General features: G+C 36.1%; 2 protein-coding genes and 1 non-coding gene across 3 annotated transcripts in view; 2 read left to right on the forward strand and 1 right to left on the reverse strand.

Annotated features, from left to right (window-relative positions):
• The first annotated feature begins 214 nt into the window (after nt 1-214).
• On the forward strand, nt 215-296 carry trnas-gcu (transfer RNA serine (anticodon GCU)). The gene has a single exon. It is a non-coding gene; the product is annotated as a tRNA-Ser (tRNA).
• A 2,010-nt stretch (nt 297-2,306) lies between these two features.
• On the reverse strand, nt 2,307-14,574 carry pfdn2 (prefoldin subunit 2). Its single transcript, XM_056460971.1, has 4 exons — nt 14,497-14,574; nt 12,613-12,701; nt 8,248-8,371; nt 2,307-5,642 (listed from the first exon to the last, which is right to left on the reverse strand). The coding sequence occupies exons 1-4, from the start codon at nt 14,566-14,568 to the stop codon at nt 5,457-5,459; spliced, it is 471 nt and encodes a 156-aa protein (XP_056316946.1). The 5' UTR covers nt 14,569-14,574; the 3' UTR covers nt 2,307-5,456.
• A 794-nt stretch (nt 14,575-15,368) lies between these two features.
• Nucleotides 15,369-21,056, forward strand: part of nit1 (nitrilase 1) — a 12,732-nt gene continuing 7,044 nt past the window's right edge. Inside the window, exons 1-2 of the mRNA XM_056460973.1 lie at nt 15,369-15,721; nt 17,720-17,950. Coding sequence (XP_056316948.1) covers nt 15,639-15,721; nt 17,720-17,950 — 314 coding nt within the window. The 5' untranslated portion in view covers nt 15,369-15,638. The remainder of the gene's footprint in view (nt 15,722-17,719; nt 17,951-21,056) is intronic.

The following is a 21,056-nucleotide window of genomic DNA, read 5'->3' on the forward strand; positions in this document are numbered from 1 at the left end:
ACACTTCCGTTTACCGTAAACAGTGGAGAACGCGCGCGGATTTGATTGAGCCAAAATGGCGTGTTTTGGTGTCACCGTGTGTGATTGTTTCGATTCTATAAATAACGCCGGTTATTATCAATGGCATAAATCACATCTATTTACGTCAAAAAAAAGAAATGTTTTGTTGTCCTGTCATGACTACAAAAACAGATCAATGGCGTGCGGTTTATCAGACGAGGTGGCCGAGTGGTTAAGGCGATGGACTGCTAATCCATTGTGCTCTGCACGCGTGGGTTCGAATCCCATCCTCGTCGACAATTATTATTTTTATATTTATTACAATTATTATTATATACATTTAAATATAAGCGATTTGAGTAAATATCGCCGCCGAAAAACTGTAAACATAGCCGAGTCTGAACTTATGGATTCCCAAACTGTGACTTTTTAGGTCATAAAAAAAAGCCTAAACATTATTACAAAATGTTTTTTCTTGACAGGATCCTGCTAAAAAATCCATCTTAAACCAGCCTAGGCTGGTTTTAGCTGGTTGACCAGCCTGGTTTTAGAGGGGTTTTGGCCATTTCCAGGCTGGTTTTCAGCCTTTTCCAGCCTGGTCTTAGCTGGTCAGGCTGGGTGATGACCAGCTTGACCAGCCAAGCCAGGCTGGGAGCCCAGCCAAAACCAGCTATGTCCAGCTTAAACCAGACTGGTCAGGCTGGTTTTAGCTGGATTTAGCTGGTCATTTTCCAGCCTGACCAGCTAAGACCAGGCTGGAAATGGCTGAAAACCAGCCTGGAAATGGCCAAAACCCCTCTAAAACCAGGCTGGTCAACCAGCTAAAACCAGCCAACCAGCCTAGGCTGGTTTAAGCTGGATTTTTCAGCAGGGAACACAGTTGAACTAGAAAAAACACTGAAACTTTGACACGAAAAAGTTAATGTTAAATGTATGTATTTTTATTTTAAATGTATTTTTTCAAGCTCCCTAAAAAGTGAAGACAAACCCGAAGGTCAAAACATTGTCCGCCACCTGGTGGTGGATGGAGTAATGTCATAAGCCACACATGTAACGTGATTATTAACCCAGTTGAAAATTCCTAGTGTATATGCATTTGTCAATACTTATTACATCTGTTTGGTAAAAGTTTTTGAAGTTTATAAAAGTTAAAAGTTATTAAAGTACCCTGTAAAGTTATTGTAGTGATAAAATATAACTACATTGAGTAAAGTTATGAACAAATTGCCTCTAAAATAAACAAAATGACCTGATATTAAAGCAAAAAAAAAAAAAAAAAAACACACACTAGAATTTAGGAAAGTGCATGACTGAATTACAAGCACAATAATACATTGGCTTGATGGCTATTGAAATAATAAAGCTGTGCTTTGAAATATAATAATTTTAAAATGTTATATACAACAGGGAAATAAATATTGACGTCATGTTTTTTTTCCTGGGAATAATATTCCTAAAGGAGCTGTTGACATGAAATTGAACCAGATTTTGGTAAAAACCCAAACAATACAAACATAAAAATCAAACAAAACAAACAAATCTGAAAAACAGTTGTGTGTAATAACAGTGAAATGACACGAGGAGAAAGCGCTGAACTACTGAAATGTTTTTAATACTTTATATCAGACTTTTTTTGGTGATGGCAGCTTAAAAAGCCTCATTTGAAGTCACATGCATTGCTCAGGTGTGAGTTTTTCACAGACTTCAACAGAGTGTCAAAATCATGATGGTTTTGTAGGTTTCATCTATCAAATCTGAGCTTTCATTTGTAATTTATATTGGATTCAGCTCAGGTGATTGGCTGGGCCATTCTACAGCTTGATTTTCTTTCTCTGAAAGCATTTGAGAGTTTCCTTTGCTGTGTTTTGGATCATTGTCTTGCTGAAATGTCCACCCTGGTTACATCTTCATCCTCCTGCTAGTGTAGATGTTGGACTGAAGCAGCAGATATTCATTTACACTGAGGAAGGGCAGAGAATTACTGAGAGATTTCAGCTGCTGTCTGGGCTTTCACTGCCATTCTACACCTCCCTTTCTTCATGTGTTCAATACTTTTTCCCTGTGTCATTTCATTTTATTACTCATAACTTCATTTGTAAACTAGTAAGATTTGTTTTCTTTGCATATTTGCATTTCTTTGGTTGATTTCAACATCGTGTGAAAATGTCAAGCCCACGCCACCTTCAGAAATATGTTTTCTGAGAAAAATGGTGACGTGTTCAATACTTATTTCCCCACTGTAAATAATAATCCTCCAACGACAGTGTGAAATTAGTGACGAACAAAACACACAACACTGCAAACAATTCTTGCTCAATTTTGTATTTTGAATTCAATAACCAAAACAACCACACACACACGAAAACTAAACGAACATAAAAAAAACTTCGTCCACAGGCGTACAGTCGTGACAAATGATGGAGTAAATACAGTCGGAGATCCAGGGTATGAGACACTCGTTGACTGGTCATCATGCTCAATTCAATGCAGCAACCCCTAAACATGACTTATTTCCAGAGCTAAAGTGAAAGACGAGCTTTGAAAACTCTTGACCATTTTGATTATGGTGAATTAACAGTGCTATTAAAGCGATAGTTCACCCAAAAACGTAAAAACTCCTGACTATTTACTTACACTAAAGTGGCTCCAAACTGAATTTCCTTCTTCTGTTGAACACAAAAGAAGATATTTAGAAAAAATGTTGAAAAACCATGACGTTTATAGTAATTAATAATACTATGGAAGTCAATTGCAATTGTTTTTACAACAGTATATTCCTCCTTTGAGTTTAACAGAAGAAAGAAAATGGTAACAGTTTACAAACACTTGAGTGTGATCCAATTTTTGGGTGAACTATCCTTTTAATAACATGAAATTAAACAACTATTTATTTGTGGATTTAAATCAGACACACTGCAAAAAAATGCTTTTTTTTACTTCAAGTTTTTGTCTCGTTTCTAGTCAAAACATCTAATTATGCTTAAATCAAGAAGCATTTTCTAGACCAGTAAAACATTTTGTCTTATTTTCAGAAAAAATTCCGTAAAACAAGCTAAATAATGCCAATGAAGTCAGCAAAATAATCTTGTCTTTGTTTTGAAATACATTTATTTTACTTACTTTACTTACTTATTTATTTTACTGACAGATTATTTTGCTTGTTTTAAGGAAAAACTCACTTAATTTTGCCTCATCTTTTCTGAAAACAAGACAACATGTTTTACTCCTCCAGAAAATGCTTCTTGATTTAAGAATTGTTTATATTTTTGGACTAGAAATGAGACAAAAACTCTCTCACTCTCTCTCTCTCTCTCTCTCTCTCTCTCTCTCTCTCTCTCTCTCTCTCTCTATATATATATATATATATATATATATATATATATATATAAAGACTTTATTGCAGTACAAACAATCAGCGAATGTAGGAACTGCACATAAATACTTTTCATATTTAGAGTTGTGTCATTTCTAGTCTAAATATCTCATGAAATACGCACAAAAGCACACATCAACTGAAATGGGTGCTCACCCAAACAACAAAGTGCAAAGATATTCATAAAGGCGGCAACACCTGTGCTCCAAAAACACAAGTTTATTAACATCTGATGAAGAGCCGGTGTGCTCAGGACGTCAGACCCTTTGTGACAGCTTTTTAAAGTTAATACATTTAGATTTTTGTAGCATTGGTGTTGCCGCCTTCATGAATATTAGTCCAAATATCTAATAATTGTTCAAATCTAGAAGCATTTTCCAGACAAAAAAAAAAAAATTAAGTGAGATTTTCCTTAAAACAAGCAAAACTAATTTCTAGTTTGCCCCATTGGCAGATAATATTGCTTGTTTTATATTAAAACTCACTTAAATTTGACTTGTTATTTCTGAAAACAAGACGATGTTTCACTCCTCTAGAAAATGCTTCTTGATATGAGAATTTTTAGATGTTTGGACTAGAAACGAGGCACAAACTAAGTAAGAAAAGCATTTATTGCAGTGCAAACAATCAGCGAATACAGAAACTGCAAAAAAATGCTTTTCTTACCTAAGGTTGTCTCATTTCTAGTACAAATATTTTATGAAAAAATGCTCAAAAGCATCAGCAAAACAACAAAGTGCAAAATATTCATAAAGGCGGCAACACCTGTGCTCCAAAAACACAAGTTTATTGACATCTGATGAAGAGCCGGTGTGCTCAGGACGTCAGACCCTTTGTGACAGCTTTTTAAAGTTAATACATTTAGATTTTTGTAGCATTGGTGTTGCCGCCTTTATGAATATTAGTCCAAAATTTTTCAAATTAAGAAGCATTTTCCAGACAAAATATTCTAAATTAAGTGAGATTTTCCTTAAAACAAGCAAAACTAATTTCTAGTTTGCCCCATTGGCAGATTATATTGCTTGTTTTATATAAAAACTCGCTTAATTTTGACTTGTTATTTCTGAAAACAAGACGATATGTTTCACTCCTCTAGAAAATGCTTCTTTATTTCAGAATTTATAGATGTTTGGACTAGAAACGAGACAAAAACGAAGAAAAAGCGTGTTTTACAATGTTTGCATTAGCTGATTGTCTGGTTTAAATACACAAATAAATAGTTCTGTTTAATTTCATGTTATTAAGAGTCGAAATCCTACTGTCAATGTGACTAGAGTGTGATTTCACCACTTAACTAACATGAAATTAAACAGAACTATTAATTTGTCAGCGAATGCAAACATTTTTAGTTCAGAGATGATAAAGTTACGCTCTCAAAGACTACGAATGTACATAATGTGCATGAAAACCAAAACTTTGGCTCTCTTTCATGTGTTATTATGACAGACTAAAAGGAAAAAACCTCAAGTTAGAAAAGCAAATTTTGGAAGTTTCTGCATTTGCTGACTGTTTATCTGGTTTTAAATTCACAAATAAATAGTTATTATGTTTAATTTCATGTCATTAAGTGCAGAAATCACACTGTAAATGTGATCAGAGTGTGATTTTACCATTTTGATAGCATGAAATTAAACACAGTAACTATTTATGTGTCAACGAATGCAGACATTTTTAGATCAGAGTGGATGAAGTTACGTTCTCAAAGATTACAAATGTACATAATGAGCATGAAAACCAAAACTTCGGCTCTCTTTCATGTGATTTATTATGACTGGCATCTGTGCGACTAAAAGGAAACAACTCAAAGCATTTTTCGCAGTGTCTGCACTCACTGATAGTTTGTCTGGTTCTAAATTCACAAATAGCTACCATGTTTAATATCATGTTATTAAAGAGTATAGATCACACTTTAAATGTGATCAGAGTGGGAAAAGGATTACGAATGTACAAAATGTGCATGAAAACCGAGACTCTCGCTCTCTTTCTTGTGTGTTATTATGACTGGCATCTGTAAGACTAAAAAGGAAACGTGCCAACTCAGTCTCTGGGCGTATATTACAGCGGTTTCTACAGTAAGAATCCACTATGAGACGAGCACTCCGGCGCCACCTTTAGATCCTCCTTCGCTGTCTTTGGCTTGACTGGCGTCCGCTTTGCCTTGTTTATCGTCCTCTCCGACTAGCCGGATATTGTAGCGTTCGCGGTACTCCGTCAGCTCGCGTCCTTTCACCTGCATCTGCGTGTTCAGCGTCTCCACGATCTTGGAAATCTTAACAGAGATTTAGAGTAATAATTAATTAGTGCTGATTAATTGCATCCTAAGATAAAGTTTGTATATATATATATATATTACTTTAGTGAAAGAAAATTATAGCCCTCCTGTGAAATTATTCTTATTAAAAACATTTCCCAAGTGCATTTTAACAGAGCATTGTTTTTGTTTTCACAATTATTTTTTGTTTGTTGTTTTTATAAACGTAAAAATTGTTAAGGTCGATATTTTTGGCACCCCTATGTAATATTTCTAAAGGAGCTGTTGACTTGGAATTGAAGCAGATTTTGGTGAAAACCCAAACAATACAAACAAAAAAATGAAACAAACAAAAAATCAGAGAAATGATTTCTGTGTAATAATGACACGAGGAGAAAGCACTGAACTACTGAAGTGTGTTTAATGTGTTAAACTACTGAAGTGTGCTTAATACTCTATATAAAAGGCTTTATTAAAGATGGCAGCTTAAAGATGCCTCTCATAAGGAGAATGAAGTCTCATGCGTTGCTCAGGTGTGAGTTTCTCAGACTTCAACAGAGTGTAAAGATCTTGATGCTTCTGTGGGTCTTGTCTGTCAAATCTGATGTTTATTTTGTATTCTACATTGGATTCAGCTCAGGTGATTGGCTGGGCCATTCTGCAGCTTGATTTTCTTTCTCTGAAAGCATTTGAGAGTCTCCTCGGCTGTGTTTTGGATCATTGTCTTGCTGAAATGTCCACCCTGGGTTCATCTTCATCCTCCTGCTAGTGTAGATGTTGGACTGAAGCAGCTGATATTCATTTACACTGAGGAAGGGCAGAGGGTTGCTTAAGAACTACTGAGAGAACTACTTTCACTACCTTTCTACACCTTCATGTGTTCAATACTTTTTCCCTGCATCATTTCGTTTTATTATGCATATTATTCAATTCAATTCACCTTTATTTGTATAGCGCTTATACAATGTAGATTGTGCCAAAGCAGCTTCACATAAAAGGTCACAGTAAATAGGAACAGTGTAGTTCAGTTTGTAGTGTTTAAGTTCAGTTCAGTTTAGCTCAGTTCAGTGTGGTTTAATAATCACTACTACAAATTTGCTTTGTTTTCTGTGCATATATGGATTTCTTTGGTTGTTACAGTGCTCAGCATGAAAATGTATACATTTTTTAATATTATATTTTTATTTTCTTATAACAACACCGAGCGATACAGAAAGCAACAACGATTATAAAGACAAAACAGAAGCAACAGGAAAAAAAATAATAAAGAAAAGACAGAAAAAAAAAGATTTTAAACCAATATTACTCCAGTTCCTCCAATATTATACATGGGTCAACAATGTTACACATTTATATCTAGGCCAGTGGGCGCAGGCAATATGGTGATCTTGCAGATGATAACAGGGTTATACCTTTAAACTGTTATCCTGGGCATTTAATAAATAATTAAAAAAGGGTTTCCAGGTGGCTTCAAAGCTGGCAATGTTATCAGAAAGATTGTGTCTTAGCCTCTCTAAATGTAAAGTGGTAGAGAATTCTAAAAGCCAGGATTTAAAAAGAGGTTTTGATGGCTTTTTCCATAAATAAAGAATAATTTTTTTAGCTAACACCATTCCATATTGAACAGCTTTTTTAATTTGATGACTAAACCCACGATTGCTGGATCAGGGGCAAGGTCACAAGAATAAGCCTCAGAGTAGAAGTCGAAAATTTCGCTCCAAAACTTAAAAAGTTTTGGCCATGACCAAAAAAGATGTCCTAAAGAGCCCTCCGCAGATTCACATGTGTTACATTTAGAGGAAATGGAGGGGTAGAAATGATTATATTTAACCCTAGAATAATGAAGCCGATGTATATATTTTTTATAGCCACTTTATATTGGATTAGTTGATGTCTGGAGTTGAAAATTAATATTTTTATTCATTTCTCAGTTAATGCAGCCAGATTTAAACAAAACAATTTTAGGAAATGGTTATATCCATTAAAGTAAGACTTTGGTCACTGAACATTAGAAACTTTAGGAATAGAAAAGGTTATTGCAACAAAATTTTGTTCATATTTTTATGCTTCTCTTGATTTTTTCTGATTATAATTATTTACTATTTTCCCCCAACATATCCTATAACATTTTTAATGTTGTTACAAATCATTCACTGTTTTGTGCATGTGTGTTCTTTCTGTCTCGCTCTTTCTCCCTGACCTGCCATAAGGTTGCCACCTTTACCATTAGTTTCTTTTTTGGTCATCTCAATGTTACTCCTTTTAATTTCCTAGACATATTTCCATCCAAATGTCGTAACAATGTAGAAGAGAGATATGTGAGGGTTGTAATTATTTATGATGAGCACTGCATAAACATTTATAAATTTATTTTGGTGCATTAAATCATGATTGTTTCACAGCCAGGGGCGTAGCAACCGGGGGGGACGGGGGGGATCCGTCCCCCTCACTTTTAGAGACAGACCATTTAAAAACAGGTGATTAATAATTATATGAACGTATGATCTCATACAGCCGTCCCCCCCACTTTTAAAATGTCCGCTACGCCCCTGTTCACAGCATTAGTAATAATCCCACATAAAGCACAGAGCAAATGTCTGTGAGTCCAGCAGAAGTTTTGTACCTGTTCTTTGTTGTTTTCTAGCGCAGGCAGGACTTCTTTGACGGTTCTCTCCACAAGTACACCGCCAACTAAACGAAAGCATTTGCGTGAGGGATCTACTTCCTTTAGTGTGTCGATGACGAGGCTGCGAAACAGGAAGTCAAGTGTGTTAGAAGAACAAGAGTCTGCTATTCAAGAACAGCTTCAATGTGTAAGTATTCGTTTATTCATATTATTATATATTAATAAATAACACTCTTATTTATTATAGTGTGATATGAATCACAGATGTCATGACAATTAGGGTTGCACAATATATAAAAATAAAAGCTTGATGTCTGCATGAAATCTAAATTTACAATGTTTATGTTGCTGTCTCGCATTGTTATTTCCATTTTTGTTTAATCCATACAAGTTAATTCACTGAGACAAATGTGTTTGTTCTGATCTTTAATCAAAGTCTGAGCATCTGCTTCAAGGCTTCCTTCTCCGATGCAACTTTATATTTCTTTATTTAACCAGATAAAAAACCCATTGAGATCAAGATCTCATTTACAAGGGTGACCTGGCCAAGAGGTCTGCAACACACGACTTATGAAAAAAATACAAATAAAATAATAATAATAATAATAATAATAATATTAATAATAATAAATAGAAAATCAATATAGTGTAAAAATACAGTTCAGTTGTTCAGCTTTACCACATTTCAATAAATTAAAAACACATACATTGAGAAATGGACTGTTGTTGTTTGTTAAAAAGGATAAAGCGAAACGATGTCATTGGGATGAGCTCAGACATTTTTAGCTCAGACTGAAAAGGATGAGGAGGCGGCATGACTAAAGGCTCGCTTTCCTATTTCAGTTCGAACCCGGGGAACAGTCAAGTGATAAGATTCACTTGAACGTAGGGCATACTGACTTTAAGACTTATGAAGAAGGGAACATTGGTATGAAGGCACCAATCCCAGAGGAGCCTTATAGACAAGAGTCATCCAGTGGGTGTACCTTCTTACACTCAGAGAAGGCCACTCAGCTTTGGCATACAATTCACAATGATGAGTAAGTCTTTGACAGCCAGTAACAAACCTTAGAGCACTGTGATATATGGAGTTTCAAGAGTTCACACTTAGCTGATGATTCATCAATAGCTTGTTTGGCATGCTGTCCCGGGAGAGAGCCCCGAGCTCAAGGGATCCTCGAGCCCGGGGCTTCCTCCCGTTTGCAGAGCGAGAGGGGAGCCCGAGCTCGGTGGATCTCAGAACTCCCCGTCTGCAGTAGCTAAGGGAACACGTGAGGAAAAAGCAAGGGAGCTAGACAAATGTTTCATTGTTATGCATGATGTATATTTTTTGGATGGTGGGAGGAAACCGGAGAACCCGGGGAAAACCCACACGGACACGGGGAGAACATACAAACTCCTCACAGAAACACCTACTGACCTGGCAGGACCAGGGTTGGCAGTGTTCTTGCTGTGGGGCTAACAGTGCTAACCACTGGGCCTCCATGCTGCCCAATCTATAGTGAAGGAGGAGAATGGGGAGGAAGGGGGGATTCTTCCAAACGAAGATAAAGTGGACTGAAAACTGTGGTTATTTATAGTAGCTTATGGCTCATATGATTGGATGATACTGATTAGCTTAATACGAGACCGGCTGTGATAAATCATAAGCACATGATCCTCCCGAAATTAGTTTATTAATAAACCTCACTTAAAGGCTGAAGACATTCGGTTGAAGCATTCATATATAAAACATCACCATAGTCAATCAATGGTAAAAATGTTGCACACACCAAATGTTTACGAGCTTTAAGAGAAAAGCAGGATGCATTTCCATAGTAAAATCCAAGCTTAACTCTCAATTTTCTAACCAAATTTGCTACATGTTCTTTGAAAGAAAGCTCCTGCTTTCTTACACTGCATATTAATACAGTCTCTTACATTAAAGTAAACATGAAATCAAAACTTACCATATTGATTTTGTTAGCTCACATTGCTAGTTTTGTGGTGAACAATTCATCTGTGCATGGTGGTATATCGTGATATAACCCTCTAGGGCTTTAGTGGCCACATACGTGGACAGCACATTAGCTCTTAAGTGGCTATTTAAAATACTTTGAATGTTTTATATTTAGTTACAGACATACAGGGTCATCCTGCAACTGTTCTGCAGCATATGAAATGACCCAAACACTATTTTAACTGTCCAAAATGGGCAAAAAATTTTTTTTACTCTCTGATAGTCAAAACATGTTCAAAAAATATGTTTGTGTTATTAATGCATTAAAAAACAGTCAGAAAAAAGTGTTTTATGGAAATTCGGACCACGAGTCCTCAAATATGGACATCATTTTTCTCTAAAAGTACGTCATATCAAAAGGTGAAACTTAGGTTTTATTTTAATTAGGTTCCAATAAGCCCAAATAACAACGAGAAATAAAAAATGCATGTAAAAAAACAGCTTGGGCCTTAAGTGGATACAGTAGTCAACATTCGAAGTGGATCAAAACTGTTTTTCAAGCTTTTCCTAAGAATGAAAGAAGAAAGGTTTTCAAACTACTTCAAATGTTGAGTACTGTGTATCATTATCAGGGTATGAGAAGACGAATATCACCATTCATTCACTACATATCGCTCATTGTCACTTCATTTTTGTCATATCAGTCATTAGGGCTGAGCAATATATTGTTTGAGCATTGATATTGCATTGTGTGTATGTGCAATGGTCACATCACAGGATCAGATTTATTAAAGATTTAAACATATAAATATTATTGCAATTCAATGATGACCAAGTCATTTTACCTTTTGATGACTGCTCCATTTCTGTATTTGAATAGGGTTTGACTCCCCAGAATGCCATAAAGCACTGTTTATTCATTTAGGCTCTGTCACATTTATATATGCTTGTAATTGATCATATTTTATGCAGATAAGTTAATACAATCTTTCCAAATAGAACTATTTAAATCATTTGGTAAATTGTTATTCATATATACACTCATCAGCCACTTTATTAGGTACACCTTACTAGGTACTTACTAGTACCGGGTTGGACCAGTACACCACCAGCCTAAACCATTGATACAAGGCAGGATGGATCCATGCTTTCATGTTGTTAATGCCAAATTCTGACCCGACCATCCGAATGTGGCAGCAGAAATAGAGTCTAATCAGACCAGGCAACGTTTCTCCAATCTTCTATCGTCTAATTTTGATGATCCTGTGTGAATTGTAGCCTCAGCTTCCTGTTCTTAGCTGACAGGAGTGGCACCCGGTGTGGTCTTCTGCTGCTGTAGCCCATCCGCCTCAAGGTTGAACGTGTTGTGTGTTCAGAGATGCTCTTCTGCAGACCTCGGCTGTAACGAGTGCTTATTTGAGTAAAAGGGGCGGGATTAAACAAGATGTTTAGACATTAATAAAGCGAGCGATTTGCTCCATGTTTAAATTTCTGTCCAGAGAGGTCATGTTTTGATCCTCGATTGGTCTTACGCAGTCAAGTGACGCGATTTCGCAGGTCAGAGTTCACCAAGCTTGAACTTTTGTACAGCAGCAACCTGCGAAACTTGACGCATGACCTTGCATTTCCGGTCTGATGCATTCACGTGCGTATGAATGGAAGTCTATGGGGAGAAAAGCCCAGTGTGACCGCAGCGTTATTGTTGCCTTTCTATCAGCTGGAACCAGTCTGGCCATTCTCCTCTGACATCTACAAGGCATTTGCGCCCACAGAACTGCCGCTCACTGGATATTTTCTCTTTTTCAGACCATTCTCTGTAAACCCTAGAGATGGTTGTGCGTGAAATCCCAGTAGATCAGCAGTTTCTGAAATACTCAGACCAGCCCGTCTGGCATCAACAACCATGCCATGTTTAAAGTCACCTAAATCACCTTTCTTCCCCATTCTGATGCTCGGTTTGAACTGCAGCAGATCGTCTTGACCATGTCTACATGCCTAAATGCATTGAGTTGCTGCCATGTGATTGGCCTATTAGAGCAGAGGTGGGCTAACTCGGTCCTGGAGGGCCGGTGTCCTGCACAGTTTAGCTCCAACTCTGATCATACACACCTGCTTATAGATAATTAGTGATCTTGGAGACACTGATTAGCACGTTCAGGTGTGTTTGATCAGAGTTGAAGCTAAACTATGCAGGACACCGGCCCTCCAGGACCAAGTTTGCCCACCCCTGTATTAGAGGGACAGCTGTACCTAATAAAGTGGCCGGAGAGTGTATACCGCAGCAAAGCAAAATATCGCAATGTCAGATTTCTCCAATATCATGCAGCCCTAGCGCTCATTGTCATACACTGACTACATAATTGTGGAAAAGCAGAACTGGTGCGTGAAAGAAGGGCAGGTTGTGTTTTTCCAGCAGGTCAGACCTGTGTTCATTGATCTCCATCTCAAACTCTGCAGCCTTGGAGGCCATACTGCGCTGCTCCTGCCGCATCCTCTGGAACGTGGCCACCACCTGAGTCATGCAAAATAATACCATTCATCAATCTAAAATATCTCATCTACAGAAAGGTTTCTGTTCCATGTACAGTTGAAGTCAGAATTATTAGCCCCAATAAATAAATATATTGATTATTTTTCTTTTTAAAATATTTCCCAAATTATGTTTAACAGAGCAAGGAGATTTTCACAGTATGTCTGATAATATTTTTTCTTCTGGAGAAAGTCTTATTCATTTTATTTCGGCTAGAATAAAAGCAGTTTTTAATTTTTTAAAACCCATTTTAAGGTCAAAATTATTCGCTCCTTTAAGCTATTTTTGTTTTCGATAGTCTACAGAACAAACCATCATTATACATTAACTTGCCTAATTACCCTAACCTACCTAGTTAACCTAGTTAAGCCTTTAAATGTCACTTTAATCTGTATAGAAGTGTCTTGAATAATATCTAGTCAAATATTATTTACTGTCATCATGACAAAGATAAAATAAATCAGTTATCAGAGATGAGTTATTAAAACTATTATGTTTAGAAATGTGCTGAAGAAAATCTCTCCGTTACACAGAAATTGGGGGAAAAATAAACGGGGGGCTATTAATTCTGACTTTAACTGTATAACTCTGGAGAAAAAAATGCTTGATTTAATTCTTCTAATTTTAATTCTATCAATCGATCAATCAGTCAACCTTTATTTATATACCACTTTACTACAACAAGTTTAATAAAACTCTAATCAGCTTATTAAACTTTAGGTTCAATATAATTTAGTATGACCACTTACTACTAGTGTTGAGCAAAGAATAATTGTGATTAATTACATCCAAAATAAAAGTTTGTTGTGACCTGTGTGTGTGTGTTATGTATATGTATATTTAAATGAATATATAATTTGTATCATATAAAAATATAATTTAAATTAAACAGAAATAAATATTTTCTCAAATATATGCATGCACTTATATATACATAATACATCTAATACAAAATCGTCCTATTCAAAAAGAAATAAATTCATTTTCAAAGTGTTTTCTTAAATTATCTGGTCAAATATCGCAATATAAAAATAGCAGAAAATCTAAATATCGCAATATACAAAAATCACATGACTTTTTTTATTGCGCAGGCTAGAATTTATTAGGTAAAAGTGTTTCCATCATAGTTTTTGTGACTTTTTTCTTATCAGCTAGAAAGTTTGTGCAGTTTTTTTTTTTTTTACAAGCTAATGCTTGTAGTTTATTTTCAGGAGCATCTCGCTACCCTTGCTGTCTATGGTGGATGAGAGCTCTCGGATTTCATCTAAAACACCTTTACCACCTCCGTCCTAAACATTAACGACTAATTAATCCCAACATTTTGATTTTACCGTGAACTAACCCTGTGTATTTATGATTATTAAGTTGTCCGGTAATGACTTCAATAGTATCACTCGTGGTTGTTTCTTCTCCATGACAGGAATAGTGACAGATATGCACACGACGCGGTTTCCATATAGAGACAGCAGGCAGCAGGGTGGAGACGACCAGCACAATAGCAGCAGCTTTATGAATCTGCAGTCTCTATAAGCTGCCTGATATGAAGTCTGTAGTGTTTCAGTACAAATATTAAACTGTACTTGAGCATCTTATTTAAGACTGACTCAATGTTTTGCGATTAAACCTGCACACCTCCATCAGAGACTGAGGGGCGGCGGGCGGTCCGGCTTTGTTGTTTATTAAAGCGGTTAAGTTCGGGTTTTGTCACGTCGCAGTGTGGATAAAAGTGTAGATAAAGTGTTCATGTGTTACTGTAATACATCAGGTGCTCCGTTACCTGCTCGGCTGACGGAGTGGACTGCTTTCCGCCGCTTTTACCGCTCGTGCTGTTGCTGCTGTTCGCCGCCATGATGAACTGCACACAACCGCACGAGTCAGGACCCGGCGCGGGTCACATGAGCGGCTGACCGCGAACACTCCTGATCGAAATTATCGATCATTGCCATTTTAAATTAAAAGTGAAATGAAATGTAAGACATTTCTTAGAACTTCAACTCGCAATATTTTTGTCTTTATTCATCACTAAATTAATTGACATATTATTAAAAAATAATTTGTAGTCTGTGTTGTTGAAGCATTAAATAAAAAAGTGATGCACGTATTTTAACCTTTTTACAGTCTATGATTTAAACACGCACACACACTACCTATATACACACGTTTGATATTTTTATACATATTTTCTTTGTATGGTATATAGATTTGTTCTTCTACAAGAGGCGTTTGGCGGCAAATTAGTATTTTAAATAATAACTATTTGATTTAAATATTAAAAACAGATGGAAATATAGTTTTTGTATTAAATAAATACATACATACATAAATAGACAGATAAATAAAACTAAAATACTAATATATCAGCCAGCGATTACAACCACATTCGTGTAATTGGTCTTTCCTGATCCGCGCTGAGAAAAGTATCACACACATCACGTGACTACGTGCTACGTAGTATGCATAGTATCTACGCTGCTTTTGAAATTATACAAATTTACATCTAAATACGGCTGCTGCAAATTAATTAACACTTCTAACCCACGATAAACGTAAATAAATGCGTTATAATAATTTCTTACCAACACGCATAGATATTTATAACGTTTATATACATGACCAAAACGCCTGTCAATCAGAGGTAACGTCATTACACCGAGGCCCCGCCCACACTGGGCAAACTAACCGTAATTTGTAATATAAGTTTTCTTGTAATACACGCTCATTTTATCTTAACATAAACTGTAATTTAATGCGAAAAGACTGGCTTTTTTGTTTCATTTGCCACAATATTCTGCAGATTTGTCGTGAGCTGTTAATATGTGAGCTGTACGGTTAGCTATTCGCCTCTGAGTGGAAGAAATAAGCTCAAAGTTCAGCCTGTGTGTTCAGACTGAAAGTGAAGCGAGCTGTACAGTTCTGTCGATGCTTCCGTTCATTGCTGTAAAACACCGCAAATCTCTGTTTACAGTCGGTCTCTTGGCTTGGACATCGAGAGGACAGAGCAGGTTAGCATCGTGAATGTTGTTTTGAACTTTACGACACTCTCATAAGCTTACATTGTAATCCCAGATGCTGTTTATTATTGTTTATAAGGAAGGTTGTGGTGAATAATATGATTGATTGAGGTAAAGTTGGTCTTATATTCGCACATTCAGACTTTCTCCTTAATAATATCATTTCAAAAAAGTATTCATTGCAAATTCTGAACAGTGAAGTCATGTTAGCAGCCAACAACCATCAAAGTATATTGTTCACAGTCAATGTAATAGTGCTAATGTTGTTTTAAAGTCATACTTGCTTGTGATTTCAGTCCGAATATATTCAAAGTACCACGGTAAACAATGTATAGAGCTGTCACCGAACAAATGCGCGAATATAAAAGCAACTTTACCTCAATTTATGATTGTACTTCTTTTGTTATTTTTGTGCATTAGAGATACAGGTATAGCTGCAACCCATCACTGGGAAACACACACACACACACACACACACACACACAGACACACACACACATATATATATATATATATATATATATATATATATATATATATATATATATATATATATATATAATAAATTATTCTAACTTGTACCTAATAAAATATGTAAGTGGATGAGTGATAACATTCAATTTTATGAAGATTTAAAATGACAACATTTATTATTATTTAGTCTTATAGTATGTCATCAAATGATTCTGAGACATAATATTTAGACATAAAAACTAGTATGTGTCTTCTGTGAATAATGATAAAATAAATGATTATTAAAATTAAATAAGTAACTAAAGACATTCTAATGCATGAGCAAAAATAGAGCTTATTTATTGTTTTGTTTCTTAAACACCCATTTTTGCCGTTTTGAGTAATTCATGAAAATGAATTTAATTCAACATTGAATATATATATATATATATATATATATATATATATGTGTGTGTGTGTGTGTGTGTGTGCTCTTTATTTAAATGAATATGATAAAATGGTTACATTTGTTTTAATATTATTTATAATTATTTAATTAAATATTATTTTAAGGTATTATTTTACTCATAAAATTTAATCTTATGAATAGCATATTTTCTTCCTTTGTACATGTCTGGTATGATCTATTGTACAGTATAGCTTTAGTGAAATGTAATTTTTACTTTTTAATACCAAATAATATTTACCTCCAAATTATGAAGGTAATTATTTTAAAATTATAAAAAAAAAGATTACAAAAAATAATGATTTAAATATTTTAATTTTTAATAAAATGATAATAAAATGATTAAATTTGTGTTCTTATTATTATATAAGAACAAATTCTCCATCTCTCCATAATATCAGTTGCATACTGTACTTTTTGTCAGCAAATAAATAGTATGTACTGTGTGTTTATATAGTGCATTTATCATGTAAGCGCTTCACAATCGTGAGGGGGGTCTCACCACACCTCCACCAGTGTGCAGCATCCACTTGGATGATACGACGGCAGCCACAGGACAACGGCCCCAATGCGCTTACCACACACCAGCTATAGGGGGAGTGGAGAGACAGTGATAGAGTTAATTCAGTGGATGAGGATGATTGGGAGACCGGTATGGGCAGATGGAGGGAATTTTGCCAGGACACCAGGGGTTACACCTCTACTCTTTACGAGTAGTGTCAAGGAATTTTTAAAGACCACAGAGAGTCAGGACCTCGGTTTAAATCTTTCTCATCCGAAAGACGATGCTCACTGACAGTATAGTATCCCCTTCACTATACTGGGGCATTAGGCCTCACACAGACTGCAGGTTGAGCGCCCCTGCTGGTCTTTCTAACACCACTTCCAACAGCAATCTAGTTTTTCACATGTGGTCTCCCATCCAGGTACTGATCAGGCTCAGCCCTGCTTAGCTTCAGTGAGTAACCGCTCTTGGGCTGCAGGGTGATATGACTGTGGCGTCATTCATGCAGGAAGTAATCACACCATAATCTGCAGAAATGGTAATCACAGTATGTTTGTGTTGACAGGATGTCGTCATCAGTTCCTGTGGCCGCGGTTTGTCAGATGACCGCCACCCCTGACAAAGAAGCAAACTTCAGAACGTGCACGCGATTGGTGGAGCAGGCCAAAGTGGGCGGGGCCAGCATGGTGTTCCTGCCAGAGGGCTTTGATTACATTGGCTCCAGCCGCGAGGAGACGCTGCAGCTGTCAGAGAGTCTGGATGGAGAAACTATCAGCAGATACACACACCTGGCCAGGTGAGCTGCATATTTTCCACATATACACATTATACACATTTTAGAATATTGCATTAAAGGTCTCATGAAGTGCATTTTTATTCAATGTTTGACATAATCTCAACTAAAACACGAAGAGAGGGTGGGACATAGATTAGCTTCTCCTATAAATTAGTTTTGTTTTATCACAGCTCTGCCAGTGAGAGTGTTAAGATCACATTAAATGAAAAGCGTCTTGAAGGGGGCGGGGCATGTCAGACACTAGAGAGCATCTGATTGGTCAGAAGATCGGCTGAGAAACTGAAGTATGAGGTGACGTAAATAAAACTGTTGATTCATTTTGGCGAAAGTGACAAACTACAAGCTTTACATGTTTATATCAGGTTTAAATCATCTAAACCTGAATATTGTCACTGTTTTGGTGCACACTAGCATATAGATATCCTTAAAATGAACAATATTGATACTAACATCTAAAAAACTTTATTTTATTTTCATTGGACCTTTAAACTTTTCGAACCGTGCATCCATTTTGATAGACATCACATTAGAGACCTGCGCTGCACGGATGTTTCAGTACCGCTCTTGCTCACTCCTGCAAAAATCTTTATTATTTTCTCTTTTTTAGTACAAAAACAATCAATTTAAAGGGTTAGTTCACCCAAAAATTAACAGTTGCTCACTATTTAATCTCCCTCAAGTGGTTCCAAATCTTTCTGAGTTTGTTACTTCTGTTGAACACAAAAAGAAGATATTCTGAAGAATGCTGAAAACCGGTAACTATTGACTTCCATAGCAGGAAAAACAAATACTATGGAAGTCAATGGTTACAGGTTTCTAATGTTTTATAATATATATTATTCTGTGTTCAACAGAAAACATTTGAAACGAGTAAAGGCATGATAGTTTTACGTTGAACGTTTCTCCATTATAATGTACAGTGGGTTTTAAAAATGTGCAAAAGCCTGAAATTTTAAACGTGCCCTATAATGAATATCTCGGTATACCAAGGCATGTTAGATTATTAAGAGATCAGTCTATCATTCTCATGTAAATCCCATGAGTGTTAAACCCCAGGGGACAATGGACCAATCAGAGGACGAAACAAACTGTGACGAGACTCACAGGCCATGCCCTATGCATTTGCATGTATGCCTACTTTAGGTCATTCATCCGGACCTGACGAGCAGCCATGTCATCAAGAGAACACGACTCATATTCAGCTCTAAGATCACACCTTATGCTGCGTTGATAAGCCAACTGTTCTGTAGTGATACAGCAGTGATAATTTTCCTCCCTCTGTTATTGTAAGCTTAAATTTCACTTACTATTTTAGTGAGCAAAATAGGTTTACGTTACTCTGATTGGGTTTATATTTGTCCATGTTCAGCCTATATCATGCTCTGTGTGTGTGTAATAGTGGCATGTCACAGTAGAGCTCATTAATATTCATGACACGAACCATATATGGTCAATCATGGATCTTCTGATTCTATGGTATTATATGCAGTATTAAATGAGCTTATAATGAGCTTATTTCTGGAGATTGTTTTTAACTTGCCGAAGCCATAAACCTATTATGTTGATAGCAGAGAACAGTTTAACTTATTATTCCAATGCAGTGAATAAAACATTTATATTAAAATGTTTTGTTGTTGAAGTTTGTAACCTTCAGAGGAAACGTCAAGTAAATTTGCAGTTTAGTTTTATTTTAAATTTCATGTTGGTATATTGTTTTTAAAGTACTGCTGTTTTGACCTGATGCAAACAAAAAAATAAATCAAAGATTAATTAAATTTGTATTAATTTTATGGGGTCTCGTTTTTGGTAGATGTATAAGAAGAACAGAGAAAATTTACCTTCACATTTTTCTGAAACTTGGAATATAATTCAGGTCCGAAGGGGTTAAAAAGTGCTCAAATCTTCAAAATGCACATAATCAATTCAATTTATCTTTATTTGTATAGCGCTTTTACAATGTAGATTATAGGAAACTGAAACTGCGTCAGTCCAGTTTTTAGAGTTGAAGTTCAGTTTAGTTCAGTGTGGTTTAATTTTCACTGCTGAAAGTCCAAACACTGAAGAGAAAATCCATCGATTCGCAGCTCCACAAGTCCCAAACTAAGCAAGCCAGTGACGAATGTGGCCAGGATAAAAGTTTACCGATTGACGAAAGTGAAGGGAAAAAACCTCGAGAGAAACCAGCCTTCTGCTTGGCCAAGCATCTTGTGCAGAGCTGCAATCTAAGTGCTGGGGGCTGGAGAACACTGGACGTCAGGGCCGGAGTGGGACTCCATTTCACCCCTGGAGTTTCAAGCCTTACACCGGCCCACCTCAGTTCACGACTGACTATATTACAATAAGGTCATTTTACAATTCAGTTTATAATGACACTATCACGTCCTTTTCGAGGACACAGCTGCTTCAGAACTTCAAATGTTTTTCATAAATATGAGAACATTAAAGGGTAGCTAAATCTCCAACACTATTCTTTAAAACATCACAATGTCCTTTCCTGCAATATCTGAATATATATTCTGTGCAAACTTCTTTATAGATATCCAGTCCTTTGTAACGGTGGTGTTGTAATGTCAGATGGTTTTACATGTTGACCTGTAGAGGGCAGACTAATGGTTTTGTGTATGCTTAAAAAGCAGTGAAGAAGAATACCTTGTGTGTGTGTGTTTGCCAGCCACCTGTGATGTAATCAAAACATTGTTTGGTACAAAACCTTCAAGTAAATGCTGAAGCAAAATCGACTCTTGTCTCTGTAAGTTATTACAGGTGGTTTAATTAAAATAACGGTGGTATAATTAATATAAAATATACCCAAACAGTATCATATGACTTAACACACACACAAAAAAAAAACTACTCAGGAAGATTCGAACCCTGGTCGGCAGCGTCATAATGTAACGTGCTGACCACTGGACAGTATCTTACAGTATTTTAACCACACTTTCTATTGATGGCTTAATCTTTTTCTCCCCTTTTTAGATTTCTAATCAAGTTATGTCAGATTTATTAATGTAGTTAATCATCTGATTTTCATTGAGCAGGTGTAATATCCATTAACAGAGCTTAATTTGTGACAGAACACGCCGGATCCGGTAACGTTATCCCTGAA

The sequence above is a fragment of the Danio aesculapii genome, chromosome 7 (genome assembly GCF_903798145.1).
Source record: "Danio aesculapii chromosome 7, fDanAes4.1, whole genome shotgun sequence".
Taxonomy (NCBI): Eukaryota; Metazoa; Chordata; class Actinopteri; order Cypriniformes; family Danionidae; genus Danio; species Danio aesculapii.

Bases quoted from the DNA above. Each gene is read 5' to 3' on its own strand.
- pfdn2 (XM_056460971.1), bottom strand. From the start codon at position 14,568: ATGGCGGCGAACAGCAGCAACAGCACGAGCGGTAAAAGCGGCGGAAAG. The intron at 8,372-12,612 runs GTCTGACCTGCT...CCTGTTTCGCAG, and splicing joins ATGGAGATCAATGAACACAG to CCTCGTCATCGACACACTAA. The intron at 5,643-8,247 runs GTACAAAACTTC...ATCTCTGTTAAG, and splicing joins TAGAAAACAACAAAGAACAG to ATTTCCAAGATCGTGGAGAC.